The 26,853-nt window shown below is 36.2% G+C and overlaps 1 protein-coding gene across 4 annotated transcripts in view; it reads left to right on the top strand.

Moving 5' to 3' along the window:
• The window catches only part of Klp98A (kinesin-like protein 98A), a 254,634-nt gene that overhangs the window by 126,995 nt on the left and 100,786 nt on the right, over nt 1–26,853 (top strand). For all 4 annotated transcript variants that reach the window (XM_075367558.1, XM_075367559.1, XM_075367557.1 and 1 more), the window contains one exon: nt 23,207–23,302. In XM_075367558.1, coding sequence (XP_075223673.1) covers nt 23,207–23,302 — 96 coding nt within the window. The remainder of the gene's footprint in view (nt 1–23,206; nt 23,303–26,853) is intronic.

Below are 26,853 nucleotides of genomic sequence, written 5' to 3'. Positions count from 1 at the left end.
AGGTCACTTTGCGGGACAAGGAATTCCACGTGCGTCGAAGAGGAGACTTATCACCTCGGTGATAACGTCGTCTCTGTTGTACGCCGCCCCGGTATGGGCTGATGCGGTTAATGTCCAGCGCAACAGAAGAAAACCGACTAGCAGTCATAGCAAGTCGCTTCTGGGGGTAGTTTCGGGGTACCGAACGTTATCGTATGATGCACTGTGCGTGCTTTCTTCGGTGCCCCCGATAGAATTGCAGATTAAAGGACGAAAACTAAGGGCGTCCGGTGTAGCCAAAGATGAGGCCAGTTCTATTATACGAGAACAGTGGAAGGTGGCACGGGCGGGTTCAGCAGTGGCCGCATGGACAAGAAGAATTATCCCGGACCTGGATGCTCGGCTAGATCGATCTCATGGTGAATTAGATTACCACACAACGCAACTCATGTCGGGACACGGTGCGTTTGAACAATAACTGCACAGGTTTGGCAGGAAAGAGTCACCGATCTGTTGTTACTGCGATGCGGTTGACGATGCCGGACACACTATTTTTGAGTGCAGACGATGGGAAGAACAACGTATAAATGCAGGACTGATGCGTACCCGACCGGAGCAGCTCTCGGAGTGGCTCTTGGCTATGTCCTGAAACCGGAATAATTTTGCAATATTTGCAAGAACAGTTATCAGAATAAAAGATGAGGAAAGACGACTGGGATACTGGGGGGGGGGGGGGGTGTAGTTTACAGTAGGGCTGGGCGGACAGCCCCGTTCCTGAGGGCTCACATGCCCTGGTGTGTGGGTTCCCGTGATGGAGCGGGGACTTCTGGGATCCGTTAGGTGCGAATGAATGAAAAGACCGAGACCCGGCCGGCGGTGTGGGATCCCGGATACGCTTTGGCGGCTTCGGCTCCTGCGCCGTCGGTTTGAGGCTGGCAAAAGGAAAGACCGAGACCCGGTCTCCGGCGGGGTGGCTGGGAACGGCATAGCCGGGCCTGTTTCTTACGTTGGAGATTAGAGGCAGGCAATTAAAAGATCCGGAAAGGACACGTCCCCGAGTCGAATATACTTAATTGGATGTCCGGCTCGGGGATGTAGGGCAAAAAAAAAACTACATTCTCCCCCCGTTCCTTGCCTTGTTGGGCTTTAACGGGATACCTCGTTTCAACATCTCAATTCCCCCCCGAGGGGAGAAGATCCCACCTCGTAGCGTGTCAGGTCGCTACACCCCCCTCCCCGTTCCTTGCCAGTAATGGCTTTAACGGAGGACATCTTCTTGCCCTCAAACTGTAACACATTCCACAGTGTACAGCCCGGCCACGGGGAGATGCCACCGATGCAGATGCCCCGAGGGACATCTACATCGGTAATTCGTCACGAGAGATAGTATGAGTCCTGTCTTCCGAAGAAGACAGCTGACACCTAACGCTACCACGTTGCCCTCAACAACTAAGCAAAAGCCTAAAACCGCGGAGAAGAAGACCCCGCGCCTACCACAATCAGTCTAAATTATTCCATGCCGCACCAGATAGATGCATCAAGTACGCCACGACAGCATATCTATCAGCAATTTTCGGTAACCTCAACGGATCGTATGAATTTAAGCGATTGGAGCACATACGCTAGATAAACAATAAACCAAGTCCCAGAGGTCCTAAAGTTTGGTCTGTCGGGAGCTACGTATAACCTCTAATCTCCCACTTCAGCTCCGGTTAGGAGGGCCTCTCGGAATACACCCTGGTCGATCGCAACCAATTTAACCCATCACTCCCATTAGGTGTGCACTCCAATTCGACAAATCGCCATGCTAAAGTTAATAATCGTGCACTGGGAGCGAACCTCCCGAGCACAACCTCCATTAATACTAATCTAACCGAGGCCGGTGCCAAAGCGCCTACCTCTGGCCAGTTAACTGCCTGGGCGGTGACCTAGCCACCCGAGAGTCCTACGGGACAAGGCCCCGCAAGCGCCAACACAGTACGAGAAGCCAAGACTAGTCAATAATTACACAGCAGCGTAAGCTGCTAGGATACCTACACTCTGCCAGGCCGACACCATCAAGAAAGAAAATAACACTGCCCAGACAAGTCTGGGACTGAAATACCTACCGCCAAATCCACCCATGTCCAATGCAGAATCAACTCTGCAAGCAGAGCAACACCAACAGAAACCAGCGGTCGAGAAATAACTGCCAAAGAAGCGATTTGGCTTCGCAGTAAGAAATACAGCCTTCCGCATCAGAAATGAGGTGGATCATTTTAAAAGAGCAACTTAACGACCTGGACCTCGTTTCATCAGCTGGAATCCCAGACGATCTGACCGCGTATACATTTACGCGGTACCGTTGTACGGTTGATGGCAGATCAGTAGAAAAATGCCGAAGTAAGCGGAACGGGGCAGTTTATTTCGGGTGTATGGTTGCCGTTATATTTTGAAAGGGTTGGAGTAACGTCAATACCGTATTGCATATATGTTTAGTTTAGAGCTAATAGTAGTGGCTTGAAACGCTAACAAATCTAAACCGGTACCTATATTTATAAATGTTTATGTTTGATTTAGGTCTACTGATTTATTTATTAGCATATTAAACTTTAAAAAAACTTGGCTGTAAATCACCTACTGCCAAATCGTAAAACAGCCCCAAATCCCTTTGCGTCGAAGGTATTTCGATTTTAACAAGTTGTTCTACACCGGCATGCACACGAATCGATTAATACCGTACTAGATAGTTTAGTTCAGAGCTGATAGCAGTAGTTTATTATTAGAGGATAATGGTGTTGAGCTTTTATAACACATATAGTCGTAGAAATAGGTAGTTTCTTCTTGCAGTGTTTTCATCGCACTAGTTACTTTATTCGCTATTGATGCAAGCGGTTTAGTACATTCTCTAGCAACATCGGGTCCTCTGTACAACAACGACTCTTGAGGAGGAACGCGTTTGATTTCATCGTGGACGAAATCATGACAAAGTATAACCGGTAGCTCATGGGTTCGTGTATTATTCGGCGTGCGTGTTACTTGAGGTGTGTGGTACGCGAATGTTTAGTATAATCTCGAAATCTGCATACCCGACGATTGGAACCGGGTTCATGTTCTGATAGTTTTTGAACTTTAACGCAGGCGGGTGGCTGTATTTGTCAGGTTTTGGCACGATAGAGTGGGTCGGTTCATTGTCAATACAGCGACGTAAGTAATTTTTTCACTTTTCACCATCTTTATTGTAGAACTTGAAGCGACGCAAGTTCCTCCAATCGTCGATTGTAATTGTATACGCGGTCGCATCGGCTACGATTCCAGCTGATGAAAGGTATCGTATATTCGTTGCAATTTACCACCCACCATAAAGCGGGTCGTTTCGTTCGTTCGCGTCAAGGTCAGTGCAACTGCCAAAACGCAAATTATTCGGGATGAAGGTCAAATCTGATCCAAAAGAAACATATCCCATCTACCGATAAGTCGCTCAGAAACTTTTTCAACAAACTAGACATTCGGTCGGGATCGTTTACAAGACTTCAGAAGAACTCGAGTTACGCCCGTATTGAATTTGAATATTACAAGAACTCGGAGAATCTTGCTTTAATCCGACTTTGAGAATCCGATTCGACGACTCCGATACGGTTCAAACAATTCATTCTCGGTTGTGTGTTTTGGACAATGGTGTGGTTTTTTTATTCAGGTGAAGTGTGATCTAGGCTTTCTGGACGGATTAACCGGCAAAATAATGCAGTATAGAATTATTAGAATCCTCATTTATCATAAAAGGCCATTGAACTCTCAAAAGATTTGTGTTAGAGGCACGATTTCGCGATGCAGTATAGTCGGACCCGTTGCAAAAGAATTAACTGCAGAACGTTATTCGGAATTTATAAATTCGTAGCCCGAGCTGAAACCGCAGAACAAAACTTTTGGTTACAGAAGGTGGTGTGCTCTATGCCATATTACCGATTCGATTACGGAGCTGTTAGTGAATATTTTGATGAACGAGCATTTCCGCGTGGACTTTGGACCGTTTTTAGACTTTTTTATTTCATTCTCCGTATCTCTTTCTCTCTCTCTCTCTCTGAGAAATACGGAGCGTTGTTATTTGCGGGAGTTAGCTGTTTTCGCTAAAAACTCGCACACTTTATATGAATCGAAAGAAAACATCAGAGACATCATTTCTGATATTAGTATGCAGCTATTCTAAAGGAAATTGCACCGAAATAAAGCAACGAGTAGACGCCTTCATCGACTCTCAAGATTGATATTTTGAATATTGATGTTAGGGGGAAAAATTAAAATATAGTCTGTTCAGTTTCCTGTATAATACGATTAAATTACTCTCGCCGTTAAATAAATATATTTTATTGCGGTTGCGGGACTAACAAACGGTTGCGATAACAAATAAGCGTTTTGTATTATCGAGAATTATATTAATCGCTCTCTGCGATTTGTTATCTGCGCTATTTCTTTGTTATTTGTGAAAATCAATTCCCGTATAGTAAAGGGGGATTTTAGACCTTCAAGTCGAAGAGAATGATATACGATGTACTTTCAAACGGTGGAGAGGGAAGAGAGATATGACAGTGTCTCTCTATTTAAAGTATATTATACTTTACGTTCGACTTTTTAATACTTATGAAATTCTTTATTTTCTTTTTATCGTGATCTCGCTGTTTATTTTTTAAACCATCGCTTTAAAGATGTTCGCAATCCCAGTCGTGCAGTCGGTAGAATGTTCAACAGGATGAGATTATCTATATAGATTCTTATTCGTCTAACATTCCGTTCTGCAACATTTTGTTGTTTGTTCGGTAAATAAATTCTCGCTCGACAGTAATCAGAAGTCTGATAGAGGGAGCCAAGCTATAATAATTTTTCTTTGTAGATCAGAAAGAAAAAAAGAAAAAAATAATAGTAACAAAAAATACAAGTACAAAATTAAAAAAAAAAAAAAAAAAAAAAATTACAAAGTTAAAATTTCCAGTTTGTATCGCGCTATACTACGCTACGTAAGTAAGACTGTACAGTTATAAAATTTTCTCTTTACATGTAAGTTCCTAATGTCTGCAACTTTTCATTTTACCAAACGATGACGTTGCATTTTATAAATATGAAATCATCGTCTAAAAATAATTACAGCATTTAACCAAAACTCTTTTAGATAGATTGTTTTTTTTCTTATCTTTCAGAATATTTAAATTCACGCGAAGAATGACCTTTTAATAAACGGTTATTGAAATAATATTGATGAAGGGAAAAAGTCAATGTGTTAGAAAAAAAACAGGTTCATTTTTTATTGTTAGGATTTCTTTTATATTTATTTATTTTTAAAGTTTGTATTTTTATTTACGTAAATTCCGTTGCATTTATCGGTATATTTGTCAGCGGTAATGTTTTAACGACTAGCATGTACGAGTAATTTTAGATTTTTCTTTTATTCTAGTATTAAAATTTTATTTTATTATTAGTTTTTGTATATTTATGGATAATAGTACTTGAAGATCTTCCATTTTAACTTTCATTAAGTTAATTTTTAGCTTTTTGTTAACTAATTTTGCTACTGTAAGCGTATTTTTTTTATAATAAAACTTAATATTTAAAAGATCGTAAGAAAGTGTTCTTTGTATTCACGATGAACGTAACGAAAACAACCTTTACATTTAATTTGCCAGCATTTGAAACGAGAGAAAATTTTAAAAAGATTTCTTGGCTAGTACATAGAACTTTCTTGGAACCTCTCGCCTTACCGTTTCAAGTTCCACTTTCTGAGAATCCAATGTTCATGCATTGTAATTATTATTATTTTTTTAAATAAAAATTTGGGATCTAGCTTTTTTTCTTTAAATTCTTAAGAATCATTTCCTAAAGTCGGTTTTTAATTTTTTTTATTACTCGCCGAGTAAAAACTTTCAACATTTAACTAAATTATATAAAACTGTGTATATTTTAAATTTGTTCGGATGATTGCCTTTTAATTCTGAAAAGTTATTTATAAATTTCTCCCCGAAAAATGAGAATTTTTATAACTGTATTAACGGCCATCTAAATTTTTACAGCTTATGAACTGGAGAATTAGCAAATTCCGGTCGGTTACTACAGCTGCAGCTTTCATTTTTTGGGAAATTAGAGAAAAAATAAAAATAAAAAAAGATCTTTAATGATAGTTTTGGACCTATGAAGAAGCCCCTCCCTTAAAATATCAGTTTATTTGGATCACGGGTTTGGAGTATACCGTGATGGATACGTGTTATTTTTTATTTATACGTAAAACACTGATATAATAACACGGACATGGTGTTTACGCGATCGTACTTTGAATAATTTCAGCGATTATTCTAAGCGATGTAAAGGGTTGAAAATTTTAAGTACGGCTACTTTCAGATAAGAAAAGTCACAGAATAACATCTATTTTCTCCCGATAGTATTAGAAGATGATGGGGGTGACGGCTCCTCTCTATTTCTTAAATAACAAACAAACGTTAAAATTCAGTACGTAAAGACGTTTGTGAACAACAAAGTAGCAAATATTTTATATTTTTAATCCGCATACTAATCGGTGTAAAGAGTTTTCTGCCCTTCCTGTAACCTTTTTTTTAATACTTTTCGATAAGTTACAGGACAAAATTTTTGGATGTAACGATTAATTTTTCAGCGGGTATCTTTTTTTTTCTTTTATCCCCTTCCCTCGGGACCGGACCTAGACGGCGAAGCACGACTCGATCCCAAGGGTGCCTTTACCTCTAACTTCCCGAGTGACCGTGCTGGACCCGGCTATGCCGTTCCCAGCACGGGGTATCACCCGGTCGGCCGGGACCGGGTCTTTTCTAATGCCTTGCATCTAAGCGGAAGTCCCTCTAGAGGGACCTCCACCCGGGACTCTGGTCTTCGTTTATGCCTCGCCTCTAAGCGGAGGGCCCCCTAGAGGACCCTCCACCCGGGACTCTGGTCTTTTCATTTTAACCACCTAACAAATCCCCTTTCATTCATCGGCCGTGAGACACTAAGGAATCCCACACCTCTTGAAAAGGGCTATCCACCCAACCCCTAATCTAGAAACCCCAAATTTCCGTTTTCGACGTCCCCTTTATCGTCCTTCTCATCTTCCCTAGCCTTAGCTCTTATTATACGGATGACCGTATTGCTAATGGCGTCCCAATTCCGCCGATTAAACAACATCGTTATCCGGGGTGATCACACCGAAACATGCTCCACCTCTCTTCTCTCCATCACCCATCAGATACGGTGGAACATCGTGTGCTCCACTGCATCACTCTCTCCGCAGTAGAGGCACCCATCCGACCTCCTCCTCTTTCTGTCCCGGAAACTTGTTGAAGCAGCCATGACCGACAGGAACATCTCATCTCATAGGTTAACTCGTCGTACCTTCTGCCCGGCCACGGTTTGATCTGTGGGATCAGCCTTCTCGTCCAGCTCCCTACCTGCGCCTTTTCCCAACGGTGCTGCCACTTTATCGGCGTATCTCGCTTAGCTTGACCTTTTGGCACACTCAAATCAGATCTAAACGTGGCATGGCCGCTATTACTAAAATTGTTTCCGTCGAAACAGTTCGGTACGACTGCGCCACCCCGATTGCCAACGGCATCTGCAAAGAGAACAGTCTCGTTCTCACAATCTTCTTATATAACGCTCTCCTCCAGGCTGGAACGGCGTACAACACGACGGACCTAGCCACCGATGCTAATAATCTCATTATTTGATCTGCTAGGCCCGCCCATCCTCTCAACAACCTGTTAATCGGCCCCGCGGTCTTACCGCTTCCACTACATGCGGCAGAAAAGAACGCTTGTTATCTAGCGTTACTCCCAGGTATTTAGCCCTGGGCGCATCTGCGTGGTATCTGACTGAAAGTTTTGTAACTTCCTTACATTATACGATTCTGAGTATCGACTAAATTTTCCTTTAAGAAGCCCGAGTTTGGTTCTCGGACGGTTCTTTAGTTTCTTGAAGAAAAGAGATGCGTCACGGAATATGTAGCCGGTCTACGCAAAGTTGTCGATCGATAACATGTTGATCCTAGCCTAGATAAGGATACACCTGAAAAAATTTTGAGATAGGCATCCATTATTCGGTATGACTTGTGAACACCCCTTAAGTTGATTAATTCGTTTCGTTTCACTCGTCGCTTAAAGATAACGCACAGAATTGTCTGACTGTATAAATTCGAAACAAACGAGATATAATTTTGTTCTCGATAAAAGGTTTAACGTTTTTTTTATAATAAAACATATAATCCGATAAAACTAATGTTTACGCGGCTATTAATTATGAAAAAATAAAGATAACCGCCATTTTTTAATTTTTTAAGGTAAAATGTTTAAACTTATTTATTTTGCTGGGTACACGTGTACCAGATTTAATTAAAATATTTCAGTCTGTTCTTACGATACAAATTTTTATTGAAAAAGTGCAATTATAAATTAGTACTGAAAAGGAGACAGAGGGAAAATGAAGCGGACAGGGCATTTATGCACGTGAACGTTTTTATTTTTATTTTCAAAATCGGTCCTTTAAGATCGTCCAACACCTCCCGGGATCCTATATACATATTCGTCCATAATTAATAATTTCCCCGAGAAGAAACGCTAACGGAATGGATTTTTTTACCTCTAATCCTCAGGGCGGAAATAAAACTACCTTCCGCTTCTGTTGTTTCCCCCCCCCCACCATAAAAAGCAGATTTAAAAAGTCTGGTATACCAGTAAGCGTTTTATTTGTGTAAAGAAAAAACGTAAGGGTAGTAAATCGACAAAAATTCATCCCCTTTATTCATAAGGAATCTATTTAAATAAAGCTTTAAAATGGACCTTCGTAGTCGCTCTATTAGAGAATTCTGATCGTAGACCAAAAATCCAGGTGTAAAAATAAATTTTCAATAGATCGTTACTCTAGTTTGGTTTCATCGTAATGATTTGCAAAAAATGTTCATTTATTGAGAAAAATATACTAATTTTAGCTTTAAATCGATTAATCAGAGTGGTTTTTTCCCCCAATCGTTTACGTTTATTAACTATGTATCTACTTTTTATCCTTTTTAAAAAGTAAAAAATGCAGAATCGATCTTAATAGAAGAGATTAAATTAATAAATTTAACTTTATTCATGTACAAAACGTGGACGTGATGTCGGTTAAAACCACGCTAGGATGAGCTGTACACGTAATATTCGATGTTAAAACGCAATATAATATTTAAACTTTCGTGTTTGTATGAGATCTGAGGATCGATCGTTGGAAGTAATAAAAGTAGGTGTTCGGTTCCGGACTTCAGTTAATGATTCTGAATTGAATTATTTCTATTCTAATTGTACGGTATCGTTTTTAAGCTAATTCTTATCTTTGTTTAATCTTTATCGTTAGGTACGACATAGATAACTTAATTCCATTGTCTTATGCGCAGATTTCAAACGAATTGTTGTTACCTTCTCTTTTCTATAATTTTCTGAACGTGTTGTATTCGTTTACGTAAATATTTTTTTCTGAACAACTACTTCTATCGAATCGTTCACACGGTGAAATATGTTGTCTGAAGTAGTTACGAGGAATCGTTTATTAAACTGAATATCGTAATTATGATTTTATATTACGGAATAAATCCGTACACTTGTTATTTTACTCGGTACGTATCCCATAAACAAGTTTTTACTTTTTGTGTGCTCTTTTATTACACTTTACTTAAAATACAGATTGTTGTAGTTAATGCCTACGCTTGCAAAAGAGCTAAAAGTACGGGCTTTTTTTAAAAAATGAAATATCATCGTACTTTTTCTATTCTTTATAAAATCCTTTTTACGTAATTTTTTTTTTAGCGTGACAGCGTCAGACATCTGCAAAACAAAAAAAACACATAGGCAAACAGTCGTATAACTTTCTCGGCTTTGCCCAGACATTAGACAGATTTTTATTTCAAATACGCCATACGGTTTTTAAATATTAATAATTAAGCCTTTTTTAAAATAAACAAGAACAAAACAAAAGTAATGAAATGTAGTAGAAATAACAAAGATGGACCACTGATTGTGAAAATAGGAGGAGAAAAGATTATGGAGGTAGAAGAATTTTGTTATTTGGGAAGTAGAATTACTAAAGATGGACGAAGTAGGAGCGATATAAAATGCCGAATAGCACAAGCTAAACGAGCCTTCAGTAAGAAATATAATTCAAATACATCAAAAATTAATTTAAATGTCAGGAAAAGATTTTTGAAAGTGTATGTTTGGAGCGTCGCTTTATATGGAAGTGAAACCTGGACAATTGGAGTATCTGAGAAGAAAAGGTTTCAAGCTTTTGAAATGCGGTGCTATAGGAGAATGTTAAAAATCAGACGGGTGGATAAAGTGACAAATGAAGAGGTATTGCGGCAAATAGATGAAGAAAGAAGCATTTGGAAAAATATAGTTAAAAGAAGAGACAGACTTATAGGCCACATACTAAGGCATCCTGGAATAGTCGCTTTAATATTGGAAGGACAGGCAGAAGGGAAAAATTGTGTAGACAGGCCACTTTTGGAATATGTAAAGCAAATTGTTAGGGATGTAGGATGTAGAGGGTATACTGAAATGAAACGACTAGCACTAGATAGGGAATCTTGGAGAGCTGCATCAAACCAGTCAAATGACTGAAGACAAAAAAAAAGCCTTTTTTAGAATACAATTTGCGAAAATACTCAAAATATGCGCTTTTACCCTAACAAATATGTATTGAAAAAATTAAAAACAAAATGTATTTTAATGTCGTAAAATTATGTAGTATAAGTATAATGAGTGTAGTAAAATAACGTACAAAAAATTTAGTAAATATAAGTACGTCTCTAGTAAAAGAAATTCGGATCCCGTTTGACCTCCTTGCTCGAGAGCTGCCTCATTAACATTTTTAATAAATAACAGCCACGACTTCATAAAACAGATAACGTATCAGAAGGATAAAAATTCAGAACGATTTTTAAATTCTTAAGTCAGCCTTGTTTTTTTAAAAATTCTTCTGTCATCCGTATTAATACTAGGTACAGATACATTTTCAATGTTAAAAACTTAACATTAAAAGAGTTATGTGTTAGATATGGCTTTCGTTCGACCTCCTTGTTTTTTGGAACTTGATAGTTTATTCCTAGAGCGATTATTTACTCCAATTAGGCGGTCTGATTTGGTGCAGTGTCAGTCAACAAGCGTAGAAAAAAAAATAGGTACCATGTTGCCCCCTTGTCCGATGCGAGCGAAAATCAAGTCAAAGCTGGGATACATATAGCCAAATAGCCAAAACTTTAAGCCAAATTTTTTTTTTGTTAATCGGTTTTGGAAGTATGAGGGAAACACTGTTTAGAAATATTGTTCGACATTTTCGTACCCCTAAATCCTATCGATCTAATGCTATGGAATTTTAAATAACTTAATAAATATTTCCATCGTAATAAAGTTCAATTTTCTACGACCGCTACACAAAAAGGAAAATATTTAAAATCTTGAAATTTACCTCTCCTCTTTTTTTAGTGTCTTCCAAAATTTAATACCGTACGTAAAAATTGTTTGAACCATTTTTAGAAGAATTTGTGTTAAGTCGGCGGTACATACAGTTTCCGGAAATTTCTGAAACGTTTTATTTTTTATTTTTTTTTAGAGGTACTTGAAACGGTAACATTTGCAAACACCTCGCTATCCAAAATTTTGGCCGATCGCCGAAGCTCTTTCCCTTTATTTCTTTGCTGCAGCAGCAATAGACCTATAACCGAGAAATCAAAAATCGCGAAGAAACGAAAGCTACTTATTAAAAATGACAAACAGCGATAATAGCTCATTTTTCATATTGCAGCTTCATTTGGAGTTAATATTGAAGGTAATTGAATTACGTTTCTTTCTCTTTTGGGAGGAAATAGAGGTCAGATTTTACATCGTCATGAAAAAAAAATAAATCGTTCACAAAGATTGTCGGTAAATTAATTCCTAGTTGGTTTGAGAAAACCCTGTCGGTGATATGCGTGACGCATTTGTCGATATTTCGTGTTCTACAACGGATCCGGTGAGAACTTGCGTCGGGTTTCTCAGATCTCATCCTCTAATAGAACAGCTCTACTCGTACATAACCACCGTATATATTACTTGGCAGGAACTTTACACCCTGCCTTTAGGGACACAGGCCTTTAGGGAAAATATTGACACTTAAATAATCGACGCTGCCATTCTACCGTTTTGCTTATCTAACCCTTGTTTAGATTCAGAGCACGCCTAGACCGGTTATGAACGCCGGTTCCGGGGAGCCGTCTGTTAGACGCAGGCGGAAACAGGGGAAAAAGTGGTGGTCCTCTGACCTTAGCATGCTGCGGGCAAGAGTTAGGTCCGCTAGGAATAGATACCAGCGTTGCTCCCTAACGGGGATTGTAGTCGACGGCGTACGCGCTGATCGTCTGCGGATCTGCCGACGTGCCCGTAACGAGTATGTTCATGCCATCAAGGAAGCCAAACTCATGTTTTATAAGTGTAGATCCGATCGATCGATTTTCTTCAAACTTAATAGACGGGTACTAACTTTGGGGACGGGCGGGTGGAAAACATGTATTTTATTTTTGCCAAAATTGGAAAAAGGGGTAGGAGTGTTTCGACCGGAAATAACATTTTTAATCTTTATTTGGGCACTTCAGCAAAAAAAGTTTTTTAGTTATTTTTATTTCATAACCTTACAAATTACCAAAACATTTTATTTAATATTCACTCCCTCTTAAAAAAAAAAATGACTATGTTTTTCTTTTTATAGCTTCAGAAAAGTATTTAATGGGACTTTTTTTGTCCATCCCGCTCCAACGGTCCTAGAAAATTACAACTTTGTTTGTTAGAACTATGGTTGTACCTGTATTTTTAAAAATTTTTTCAAGTTATTTTTTTTACATTTATTATTATCGCTCAGGAATTATTTTCTTAAAAATTAATTGTACTTGAATGCTTCACTAGGCGGGTGTGTTCTCCTACGGGATTGGGATGTACTTGAATGCTTTCCCGTGAATAAGGAAGGCCCGAAAATGAAAAAAAAATTTCCCACTTTCAAATTTTTAACGCTGAAAACGTATTTTGTTAATCGATAGACGCTAAAATAAATTACTGCGCTTCTTTTGATAGGGAACTCCCTAATTTAAAAAAAAAATCAACTAGATTTTGTAACCGGAATGATTTTTCAAAAATAAATTGCAAGACCGGCTTAATCGGAAAAGTTACGCGATTCATTGCCGGCTTTTTTTTATACGACTACCCAAAAAGGAGTGTAATGTATTTAGGGTGTATGTATGTACGTTCCGCTGTAGCAGTTCATCGGCCGAACGGATTTAGATGTACGACCCCGCGTTGGAATCCTTACGTTGCCGAGAGTGTCATAGGCTGTTATATATATTTAAATAATAAAAAAAATTGAAAAAAACTATATTGTGTACAAAATTGTCACCCGCGCGCCGTTTTAATTATTCTATATTAGCACACCCGCCAATCCTTCGCTATTGCTAGATTTGAGTATATATAGATATAGATTAAATGAACACAAATGAAAGTTTTATAAAATATTAAAAAACTGAACGTTTTGGAACATCACAAAATGTAACCGTTTTTCCCTCTTAACATCTTTCCCTCTTGCCCTTTTCGCAAAAATATTTCTTTTCACGTAACTAATCTATATTCTGAATATGAATCAATTTGGACCATAAATACAAGCGCCACCTCGCACCTCCACTTTTTGCAAAAATATTTCTTTTCGTGTGATTAATACATATTCTGAATATGAAATCGGACCATAAATACAATTTTTTTAAATATCTCTACCACAGCGCCACCTAGCGGGTACAAACTAATTCAGAAACCTTCCCTGGTATGCGTTCAACCATTCCCCAAAGTTTCATCGCTATCGGATAACGGTTTAGGAAGGCATAAGAGACAAACAGACAGACAAATATTCATTTTTATATATATATATATATATATATAGATTAAAAAGCAATGTTTTTTGCAGTCGTGTTTTTTTTTTTTAATTTTTCATATTTATCTGTAGTTTAATTCGTAAAGCGGTTTGAATTCTACGTCCATCGCGCGTCGACTTCATTTTATTTAGTTTTCAAATTTTACAGTTCAATTTAACGTGTCACTGACGATCGCAACGATACCAAATTAATCACAACGCCCGTTACTTGTCGGAATGCGTTTCTTTTGTAGAAAACATCATCGGTGTTTTAAAAATTATTTGATCAAACCTGTACTCGGGCAACAGAGTAATAAATAAGGGTTAGATGAACAACGTATTAGAATATCGCGTTTTTATCGGCATCGATTATTTTTTTTTACGAATATAAATTTTAATATTACGAGATTCTTCTGAAAACCCGAGGTTTTTTTTTTGTTTTCTTGCCGATAAAATGAAAAAGAAAAATTTCGCGTGTTTTATCAATTTTACGCAGAAAAGATTGATGATTCTAACGGTAATTATATTTTTGTACGATTTTTTCTTAGTAACACGACTAAGTCGGTTATATGCCGCTTGTGTAGTAAGGTAAACGCAACTTGGCAGTTGGTTTACGCACAGAATAATAAGAGGAAATACCGGTTCTAGTTATAAGAGTATTTTCCTGACGCTATTTTTTTTTTTTTAATAATTGTATTTTCATGTTGTGAAATAAATAGAAATCTATTTATTAATATATGCGCATTTTAATAAATCGTTCTCTTCTTTGTTGATAATTAAGGAAATTATAGTACTTTAATAGGTACGTATGTTTATAACGAATACAATTTTTATAAATTTTATTAGTATAACGTTTGCGTAAAAGTTACCTTTTTATATTTGTTTTGTAACATAATATTATTTAGATGTAGAATTATAGTTTACCAAGTAGTTTTACGAACGTATGTTTTGTTTTATATTACATTATTTCACGTTTAAGTTACGTGAATTACGTGACTCTTTTTTGTATCTTCAGCATTTTACGGTAATACATCAGATATCATGTTTGTATTATGTTCTCGGTATTTTTAACCGGATCAGCCTACGTACAGTCCGATTTAACTGTGCGCTCGATTATATTTAAGTTATTATATCGCATAATTTTACGCTCGGCTAGTCTTACGATATCAGAGTTCTGTAACACCGTACCGCATAATAGGTCGATACCAGATCGCTTTTGTAATTAATCGTTTAATTATTTATTTTTACTGACGCAATACAAATAGCCGATGATGAACGATAATGAATTTTGTAGCGCGTTAAAAAACGTCTTGCCTGGCCGGGACTCGAACCGGAACATTTATATAACCGGACATTTATTCATTCCGCCTTTCAGATCGACAGTTATTATAATCTTACTCGTATTTTTGAAAATTACGTTTATTCGAAACGCTTAATGTCGAGAGAGAAAGAAATAAAGGCGTTTTATTAAATCGATTCGAAGGTTATTTTAATAAATCGCTAAATCGACGTAAAACAGGCGCCGTAAGAGAAAGTTATTCTGCGGCTATAGAGAGGGCTTCGCCTTTGACTGACTGCTACTGCTGCTTTGGAAAAATATTAAACGGATTGTTAAAGCAGGTTAGAATGCAAACAAAAAATTATCTGCTCTGAGATGCAGGAATGAGGAGTATCTTCTCATTTCCTTGACCGATCGTAACCAAAATTAAACGGCATCACCGACCCGTATTCAGAATTCACCGTATAAAATTTCATAAAAATCGGTTAGTCGGCTTTGAAGGTGACGAGCAAAACGATAATTAACGGACAAAGAAAAAAAGTTAGTTTTATTATTCATCACCGCCGAATACGTATATTAATGTAACGGAACGTTTTAATCGGTACAAGAATTTTATTTCAAGTCCAGAAATGAGGAAAGAAAGAAAAGGTTCTGTACCCCCGCTCCTTTACGGGGGTGTTCCAATAATATCAAACGCTATCGGATAGATTCTTAACTACTAACTTACATTAAATTACGACAAAAGATCTACACGGAGCAAAATTTGATGTACGGGATTCATTAACTCCATATATCCGTATCTCCTCGTTCCCTCGATCATTTTTTGTGCAAAATTGAACGGGATCAATCGCCTGTATGCAGGAATCGTTGCGCAAATTTTATCCAGATCGGTCTATCCCGTTGAAAGTATCAAGCAGAAAACGGTACCGTCCTTACCACAGTTTTTGAATGCTAAAATTGGAGAGAGGGATCATGAAACGTCAAGATTTGAAAAATTAGACCTTGCGTAGAAGGTCTAATTTTTCAAATCTTACGCATCTAATTTTTCTCTAACTTACGCGTAAGTTCCCTTGCGTAGAATACCGTTTAGCTATACAGTATAATTATGGAGTTAGTAAAAACGGTGTAATAGATTATGAAAAAATTTAAAGAAATTTTAATTCTTACGAATAAGTTAACTGATCTCTTTTCCTGTATCTAGGAGTCGCATGGATTACAGATTTGAATGAAGCTAAAAAAAAAAGTCCCTTTCGGCACGCCGGAAGGTAGAAGTAGATTTCACCGGCGCTAAGTAGGGGATAAAAAAGATTTCCACCTTAAAGTTAAGAAAAACTTCAAATTTACTCGATGCGGCAACGGTTGCATGTGAAAAAAGCTTCACATGTTTAGCGTACGACAAGCCCCATCTTCTTACAATTCCAGCAACATTTTGGTCATCCTTTGTCGTAAAGATTGGTCATATAAAAAATTGCTTCAGACAAACGTTTTAGGTAATGTTTAGAGAACCAACGACCGCTTTAAACCGATTCGATACTGCGCCTATTAAGGGAGGTATGATTTTTGTTATCTTCAAAATCCAATTTTTTTCACCCCCTGGGCCAGTGGTTGGTGATATCGAAAAACTTTATTTAAATATGTTTTAGGCCTTCATCCAAAGAATAGTAGGAACTTAAAACGAATTCTATATACGAGGTGCGACAATAAAGTAATGAGACTGATGTGAAAAAAAATGTTGCTTACAGTTTCAGTCATGTTTAGTGTTGTCTCCTTCAAAGTAGTTCCCCTCTGATTTCACACACTTATTCCAGCGCTTCTGCCATTGACGGTAACATTTCTGGAACTCATCTTCTGTAATATCCTCCAAGACCCTCGTCACAGCTTTTTGGACATCTTGTGTTGTTTGAAAACGGTGTTCCTTGACCGCCATTTTTACTCTTGGAAATAGAAAAAAGTTGCACGGAGCGATATCTGGTGAATAAGGTGGCTGTGGTAGTACTAAAATTTGTTTTGAGGTTAAAAATTGCCGTACTGATAGAGCAGTATGGGATGGCGCATTATCGTGATGCAGAATCCAATTATCAGCAATGTTGGAACGGACACGAAGAACTCATTTATGAAGTCTTTCTAAAATTTCTTTGTGGAAATATCGGTTAACTGTTTGTCCAGGAGGCGCCCACTCTTTATGAACAATTCCCTTGGAATCGAAGATTCCAAATGCAAAGCGTGCATTTCACTTTTGACTTTGACATGCGAGCTTTTTTTGGTCTGGGTGATGCCTTTGAGCACCATTGCGAACTTTGGCGTTTTGTCTCTGGATCGTATTGAAAAAACCAACCTTTATCACCCGTGATAACACGGCTCAACAAATCTGAATCGATTTCCGTTTGCTCTAACAGATCGGCTGCCACATTTTCCCGTGTTTCTCGCTGTTGTCTGAGATTTATGGGGACCATTTTTGCACAAATCTTTCTCATACCAAGATCTTCAGTTAATATTAGACGAACCGTTTCTCGATCGATGTTGAGTTCTTCTGCAGTCATTTTCACGGATAATCTTCGATCAGATCGTACGATTTCTCGCATCCCGGTCAAGTTGACATCTGTCCGTGAGGTTGATGGTCGTCCACTGCGGTCTTCATCTTCAACATTCGTTCTGCCTTCACTAAAACTTTTATGCCACCGAAAAACTTGAGCTCTTGACGTAACCTCCTCTCCAAAAGCCTTCTGAAGCTTACCGTAAGTTGTCGTCGCGTTTTCACCCGATTTAACGCAAAAAGAAATGGCATACCGTTGCGCAATATTTTGCGGTTTGATTTCTGTGACGAGAGACACAAACACGTGTTCACTTATTACAGCACAACTCACGACCGAGCAGTTGCATCAATGTGTCGCTTGGACTAGAAGTAGCTTATAGACCGAGGTCAAAGATGGTGTGCCTACGCAAGCTGCAGGGGTTGCCACATCTTGCAAAGAAAAATCAGTCTCATTACTTTATTGTCGCACCTCGTATACTTTCTATATTTTAGAAAGTTATAGCGATATTTTTTTTCGAAAAAGCCCCCATTTCCATCCCGATGGTCCGATATTGGCCGTTAACAAACTCGACCGAAATTTTGGGACGAATTATTTTTAAGGAGCAGTTTGAAAGTGATTGACGCAAAATTACGGCAATTATCGTGTCCACAAGAAAGTGAAATATATATATAAACTTTTGGTTTTGGTGTCTGGGGTATATGAAACGCGAAGATATGCTGAAATTTTCCGGAAGTCGAATCACGGTACCCGTTGCAATAAATAGCTTTCTTATGAAATGTACCTAAAAACATTTATGAATTCCCTGTAGATATCGCTACCGTTGAGAATCTTTCCCTCAGACGTCGTACTATTTTACGCTTATTCCTGTTTCATAATAAATATTTTATTTACCTTTTGAATAATGTTACAGCGGCATTTCATTAATTAATTACGTTTTTTAAGAAAAGAATGTGCATTATTTTGTTGCGCGGATATTTATGTTCAAAGTAATTTTCATTAGCGCCTTGTGAATTCTGAAATATATTGTAGTCATTTTATATGTTTAATGCGTTTATTTTAATATTATTTTACGGGTTTGTGTTTAAATAACCGATAGCAACTTATTTTTATCTTATAATTTGTGTTTTTATATTTATAGTTTATCTTACGGTATCGATATCTATATAATGCATTATTATAAACAGATTTGAATAAAAAATACTGTGGCGATTCAAAAAAAAGAAATGTGTTTTAAGTTTATCATTACAAAACTTGCAGATGTACTCATTTATTAAAACTGTATTCATTTTTTTTTTTTAATTTTTCATAATTTACGGTAATATTTTGTTGTGAGAATAGCCGCTCCTTGTCCGTGGATTGTATCGATAATTGTCTATGTGATGAGTTTCTGTTTTTAGGGTAGTCTGATTTTGCCTCAGATAAATCTTCTTTTTTTTTTAATTGTTATTTCCTATCTTCTTTTAGTAGAGAAGTGTATGAAATATTATGCGATTATATGTTATAAAATACTTATTTAATATCTAATCGGTTTCTTTTCTCATTAAAGAAACTTATTTATTGCTGTTTAAGGATATTATACCATGTTGTTGCGTAATTAAAATATTTTAACGAATATATTGTTTCCTATTGTGTAATTAATATATTAATATATATATATATATATATATATGTGTGTGTGTGTGTGTGTATGTGTGTCGCGCGCGTGCGTATTTACACAACTGTAAATGTGTACAATGGTTTTATATATTGTTAAACCGTATTAATTTCATACCGATTTTGAATTCTTGTATATAATGCTTTACAAATGTTGCGGTAATACCTGCCTATAGATTATGACATTCTTACACTTGTATTGCTTCCGGTTTGACTAGTTAATTTAAATTTGATTTTTAATTATGTTTTAGTTTTATACTAGTACGGCAAAATCTGCGCACGAGGCGATAACTTTTATTATCTTACAAAAACAAAAACTTTTATCTATACAGTAATAAGAAAACTACACTGTAGGAAAAATATGACCTAGGGTTTTACTCTGTACAGCACAAATTGATAATTCTTCTATAATTAATTTTCCCACCGATCTTTTTTTCAACAAAAACTTCTCTTTTTGTCATTTTACTAAGAATTTACGTATTTTTATTTTTAATTTCAGAACCTTCCTTCCTAGAATAAATAAGGGATCAGAATCGTGAGCAAATGGGCCGGCTCAAAATTTTGGCATCTGCTGCCAAAAATTTCTATCTTGAATATTTTATTGCCGCCGTCTCCCTCCATTCCAGTTCCAGCTCCTCTCCGTCCTCTGACCTCCTTTCTGCCTCTGTTCTCTTGGTTATCCTCATTTGTTACGGTAATCGATAGCCTCGTAAGCGCTCTACGTATTCCCCGTTTATCTCGGTCGGGATTACTGGTGTATCGTTAACTTTGGCTCTTATTACTCCGATTCTTTCTCGATGAGTGATAGTAAAAGATTTTTTTTACTTTTCTTAGGTGCGGTTCATGTCTCATCGGCGTACGTTAAATTTAGAACCGGAAACGCAAATGCTCTTTTTGTTTCCGCATTAACCCTTCTTCATTTAGATAAAGCTTTACCTTCAGTAGAGGTTCTCCGATTTAATTCTGTCTTCGTCGTTTCCTGTCGGTGTAAATTATGAAATATTTACGTCCTTATTGCTTATCTAATTCCATTTTCAAATAATCTTACAATAACAAGAAAATCGGTCCGTTGATAAAATATACTTTCAGCAGAACTTGTCCACACAAACAGTAACGTTGTGCTTGAGGCGTTTATTATGCAGGATCTTTTTAATATATATACAAATCGATGGCCAAACTTAAAGAACCGATTCGGAAAATAAAATCAAATAAACACGTTCGTGTTGATAAATGCCCTTCTTCGCCGATTTTCCATTTGCCCGCCATTCTGTATTTTTTCAATAAAAATGTACAGAATGGATTGAGATATCGAATGAAAGTTTTTGTAAACGTATCGTACAGCATCTTCTAAAAAATGAATAAGTTTGAAAACGTTATGTCTCAGATTTCTTAGTTTAATTTAATTACGTTTTATTAAAATTTGAATCCGTCGATTGTAAAACTGAAACCTCATTTGTTCAAATCTGTTGATGAACAGCCGGGTAAGCGTGAAATTTTTAGTACATCTTAAAAATTCTTCGGTCTGACAATTGTTTGCCGGTCTTCTCTCGCTAATAATAGGAATTATTATTAATAATTTTTTAATCGATTAGTGAAGGAAATAAAAATATCCGCGTAATTGTTAGACTGCGTAATTTCTATTTTAACAATTTCAGTCGATTATCGATGATTTGAACAAACGAGGTATCATTTTTTTCGTAGTAAAAGGTTTAATAGTTTATCTATAAAATGGAATTTAATAAAACTAATATTTACAGAACTATTATTGATCGATTAAAAATGTTAAATAGGCGCCATTTTGGAACTTTCAGTGGTACCATTCAAACTTATTTATTTCATAAGTGTTATTGGATACATGTACATCTGATTTCATTAAAATATCTCAATCTGTTCTTACGATGTAAATTTTTAAACAAAAATGTGAAGAGAGGGAAATGTTGGTGAAATAGGGCATTTTTTTTTTAATTTTGATGTCTGAAGTAGTCTTTTAAATTTGGTCTACACCTCCCGGAAAATCCTGTTTAATAGTTTTTGTTTATCGGTATATTTGTTGACCGATCGCCGGTTTTGAGAGACACTTTTACCGATTTGTAATTAATTAAAAATCCGAAAAATATCACAGGCATTATGTTATTCCAGTAGAGGATGAGCTGCGAAAAAAAAGAAACTTCAAAATATATTTACGAGTGTGTTTTCGTTGTAGAAAACATTGCTTGTTCGTTTGAACAGATTCGGTTAATTTTAATCCTTTGTCTTACCGACATAGGTTAGTAAAAAAATTAAGATGATATTTTTAATAGTTTTCGCTTATATTAATTAGAGAATTTGTTGTTTATAGTTTTAATTTGTAAAGATGATAGAAATCTTTTGTAAAATTTGTCGAAAAAATACCTTTAATCTGTTCTCAAATGTTATTTCACCTTGTGATGGGGGGAACTGCTTAGATTATTGGTTATTATTGATGTAATTTTTAAGTTGATAATTATATATATAAATATATTAAAAAAATGTGAATTTCACATAAACATTATATATACATATATATTGTCGCGCGTTCGCGTATCGATCAGGATATTGACAAATTGACAGTTGAAAATTTTTATATAATTACAATTTATTAGTTTAAAAACATAAGTAAAATAAGACAAATCAATAATAATAATAATATTAAAAAACAGTGATTACATGTAAAAGTGAATTTAAAGTAATCGTCAGGATTTATTTACAGGTAGTTAAATATAATTCAGTCCCATTGACAAAAGACATTAGCGTGACAGTTAGTCTTAACAAGTCTTGTATTAACAACAATAGTACAATAGATAAGACAAGTATAAACTACTTTCACCGCAAATACCTTTGCTGTTCACAAACAAAGCTACCCTAACGTTTTACGAATGAAATTTAGTACATCTCCTTCACTTAAACAGTAAATTATCGATCCATTTCTTGTTTTCGTGTATTGGAATTACTTGTGACGTCACCGTAATCGCGTCGAACTTAATTCACTCCTTCACTGACCTCCTCGCAAAATACTCCTCGCTTCAAACTCGCATAATAACCCTCTATCGTAGCGTTCTTTCAGACTCATATTTCGCAGACTTTCCTCGCGGACTGATCGTCAACCGGTCTTCCCCGGAGTATTTATATTTCTATCTTCTTTACCTGTAGGACCAGACCCCAGTCGAATGTGAGAACGATCGCCGAGTCCTTTCATTCCCGTGCATTTCTAACGCGGAGTACGGTAACTCTTTTCACGGAACAACATCTGTTTAGGTGTATCAGCAGGCAGTAGTACAAAGGACGATTGTTAAACGGACCTGTTACCTTTACTAAAACGGACTCTTTTAGCCCCGTTCTGGATTCCTCCTGTTATTATATTTTCTATTACTTTCCTCTTAATCGGCAGGATTCCGTTACTCAGGTCCGTTATACCGGCCTTGTTACACTAGAGTATATATAATCCAAAACAATTTTTATATATTAAAAAAAAAACTCTATCTTTAAAATTAAACTAATCTTGTTCTCCAAATAAATGAATTATAGTTAACGTTTCTCTAAGTATCCGGGGAAAAAATGTTGATATGTTGTTGGATGGGCAACACTCGGTATTCTGAAAGCAGATCTTAGCTTACTGTTTATTACAAATTATTTAGATTTTGAATCTACAAGCGTTTTTAGAAATCTTCAAATTAGATGAGAAAAATTTAAGGATGCCTGGGAGATGAAGCGTTTACTTAAGTCATAATTTTTTGAAATAGATTTGGTAATCTATTATATTATTGTATACAGTTAGGAAGAATATTAAATTAACCGCAGTTTTTTCTTCTATTTGTTTCAGGGTACAGATAGACCGAGTGACCACAGGTATTTTACGTTCGATCATTCTTATTGGTCATTTAATCGCGAAGACCCCCACTATGTTTCACAAGAACAGGTACGTATTTCTTTTTGTATTTTTATTTTTATTTTGAATGTCGTTAGTACGGGTTAATTTGTAACCGGTTTGTTTGCATTTTTTGCACAACCATCGGTTTAGTCGCTAAAATTTGTTCCGCAAATAAATCACGGTATATCTTAGACCGGTTTATATTTTTGTACGAGTATGAAACTTTCCCCGTAATCTGTAATTAATTTAAAGCAAATTCATTTCAGTACTTTTAAAATTTTTTGAAAAATAAATCTTACTTCTGGGACGCTAACCGACTGATGGTGTCTGTGTTAATGAAAATACATAAAACCTGGGTATAAAAAAGTGAATGCGGAGGAAAAAAACTTTTACACCGTTCTGTCAAGAGTATATATAAAGTTTTAGAAAGAATTAGTCTGAAAGATCGTGCGGAAAGAAGTCCCGTATTATTACTTGTATGTTGTTTTTTTTTTTTTTTTTTGTCTTCAGTCATTTGACTGGTTTGATGCAGCTCTCCAAGATTCCCTATCTAGTGCTAGTCGTTTCATTTCAGTATACCCTCTACATCCTACATCCCCAACAATTTGTTTTACATACTCCAAACGTGGCCTGCCTACACAATTTTTCCCTTCTACCTGTCCTTCCAATATTAAAGGGACTATTCCAGGATGCCTTAGTATGTGGCCTATAAGTCTGTTTCTTCTTTTAACTATATTTTTCCAAATGCTACTTTCTTCATCTATTTGCCGCAATACCTCTTCATTTGTCACTTTATCCACCCGTCTGATTTTTAACATTCTCCTATAGCACCGCATTTCAAAAGCTTCTAATCTTTTCTTCTCAGATACTCCGATCGTCCAAGTTTCACTTCCATATAAAGCGACACTCCAAACATACGCTTTCAAAAATCTTTTCCTGACATTTAAATTCATTTTTGATGTAAACAAATTATATTTCTTACTGAAGGCTCGTTTAGCTTGTGCTATTCGGCATTTTATATCGCTCCTGCTTCGTCCATCTTTAGTAATTTTACTTCCCAAATAACAAAATTCTTCTACCTCCGTAATCTTTTCTCCTCCTATTTTCACATTCAGCGGTCCATCTTTGTTATTTCTACTAAATTTCATTACTTTTGTTTTGTTCTTGTTTATTTTCATGCGATAGTTTTTGCGTAGGACTTCATCTATGCCGTTCATTGTTTCTTCTAAATCCTTTTTACTCTCGGCTAGAATTACTATATCATCAGCAAATCGTAGCATCTTTATCTTTTCACCTTGTACTGTTACTCCGAATCTAAATTGTTCTTTAACATCATTAACTGCTAGTTCCATGTAAAGATTAAAAAGTAACGGCGATAGGGAACATCCTTGTCGGACTCCCTTTCTTATTAGGGCTTCTTTCTTATGTTCTTCAATTGTTATTGTTGCTGTTTGGTTTCTGTACATGTTAGCAATTGTTCTTCTATCTCTGTATTTGAACCCTAATTTTTTTAAAATGCTGAACATTTTATTCCAGTCTACGTTATCGAAAGCCTTTTCTAGGTCTATAAACGCCAAGTATGTTGGTTTGTTTTTCTTTAATCTTCCTTCTACTATTAATCTGAGGCCTAAAATTGCTTCCTTTGTCCCTATACTTTGTGTGTTGCTAAACAGGAAATCTTATCGGTTATTTTCTGCTTCTTTTCATCTCTGAAACGATTGCCGTATGGAAATGTTAGCTTTGTTATGAAGTTATGTCTATTGGACTCTATTTTCCTGCTTACAATTAAAATATTGTATATATATATTGTTGACACTATGAAAAAACATCTTGGAGTTGGATATCAGTATGCTCTTAGAGTGGAGAAAAGTGAAAGCTTTTCTCTTTGTGAAGAAGTTTGAGGTCTGGCCCGAAACGTATATTTTATACTAACGGTTCCTTGATCGTGTCTTCCGGTCGCATCCTGGTGATCTGAGGATTTACGAGCCAAAGTTAAGCGTGTAATGCTACTTTGAAGGTTTTAGTCGAGGGTACGTCGCAGTAGTTTTTTTCCCCCGATACATTATCGGAGAAATAAAAAAAAAAAACTTAAACCTATGTATTGTTTTACGAATTGTTTTATTACAAGAATTCACCGAATATTGACTGTTGTTAAACTTCTCGTGTTTAGTATCGGGTAATTCTTTTCTTATAAACTGTTTTTACGACCTGAAGGAAACAGAAGGAACGATTAATAATGATCGATCGATTTTTAAATTCGGATTAGCGTGAGATCTGGAACGGTATCTTTTAGGTTCAAACTTGCTTGTGATAAACGTGAATGATATTACGACGATATTTTGAAATTTACTCGAAGTTTACAGAGCGACAGAAAATTGTGAAACGAAGGTCACACGGTTTGCCGTTGACATCTGTATTCTTGCCGGTACAAACTATTTAGAGCTAGTACTTCGAGAAAGATTAAAAAACGTCGGTTTTAAAAGCGTTCGACCGATATGAAATTAAACGTTACATCTTATAACGAATAGGAAACTATAATAATCGGAGTTAAACCGAAACAAAAAATTTGACTGTCATCGGCAGTCGTAATTCAGACCGAAGTAACCGTTAGATTTTCCGGTTTACAAATGAATAATCGATTACAATAAACGACGAACAAATAAGTTTGTAAAAATTTTAGTAGTGCCTGTGTTGCCTTATCGAATTTTTAAGATCGGTTTGCCTTTTACAAACAATCGGGCGGGTATATTTTTCATATCCGTAAACGAATATCTAAAATAGTAAAAGTCGTAATACGAATGCGGTTCGTAGAATCCTGTAGTCCATTTATCAAACTTCTAACGCTACTCTGTTTATGTATGTTATTTAAATATAAAGAAAACAAACTTCTCAGAAAAACCGTTTTTAATAGCAGGATAACCACGATTTACTGAAGCTATAACATCGTAAAACATTCATCTCGTCATTTCTCTTGCGTAACAAGCTACCAGGTCGTAAAATAGGTCGATTATTTTTAAAAACTATAAAAAACATTTTGCTTGAAAAGAGTTATTCGGTTATAGAATACAGGAACGATGTTTTTTTTACGGACGCTTATTCTATGTAAAATTGTAGTTTTATATTTTACGTAATAAAATAGAAATATAATCGTTTTTATTTTAATCGACTAGTTATACGTTTATGTAAATAAGCTTTTGCGATGTAATATCCTGTATAAATAAACGACGAGATATTTGGGTGCGATAACAATCGATCGGTAAATTGTGAAAGTTGTGAAGTAGATCCTATCGACGTGTTTATTTTTTATCGTTTTCGGTTTGTAAGTTAACAAATGAAGTATAAACTTAGCGGTGAATTTCAAAACGCGTTTAGTGAACCGTTTGTCGAATCTAAAAAAAACCGTATTATAAAAACTCCAGTTTTTATAAAATTTGACAATCTTGGCTGTCAACATACGGCCCGCAGGCAAAGCGTATTAAAAAATACTGTAGTCGAGTACGTTTAAAAACATTTCATTTTTATACGTTGTAAAATACGATACCGCATTATTATAACGATGAAATTTCTTATCCGGTGCTCATTTTCTCGGCGAATTATAA

The sequence above is a fragment of the Lycorma delicatula genome, chromosome 5 (genome assembly GCF_047948215.1).
Source record: "Lycorma delicatula isolate Av1 chromosome 5, ASM4794821v1, whole genome shotgun sequence".
In the NCBI taxonomy this organism is placed as follows: domain Eukaryota; kingdom Metazoa; phylum Arthropoda; class Insecta; order Hemiptera; family Fulgoridae; genus Lycorma; species Lycorma delicatula.
Note: the sequence above shows the minus strand (reverse complement) of the source record. Positions and strands in the feature narration are given on the sequence as shown.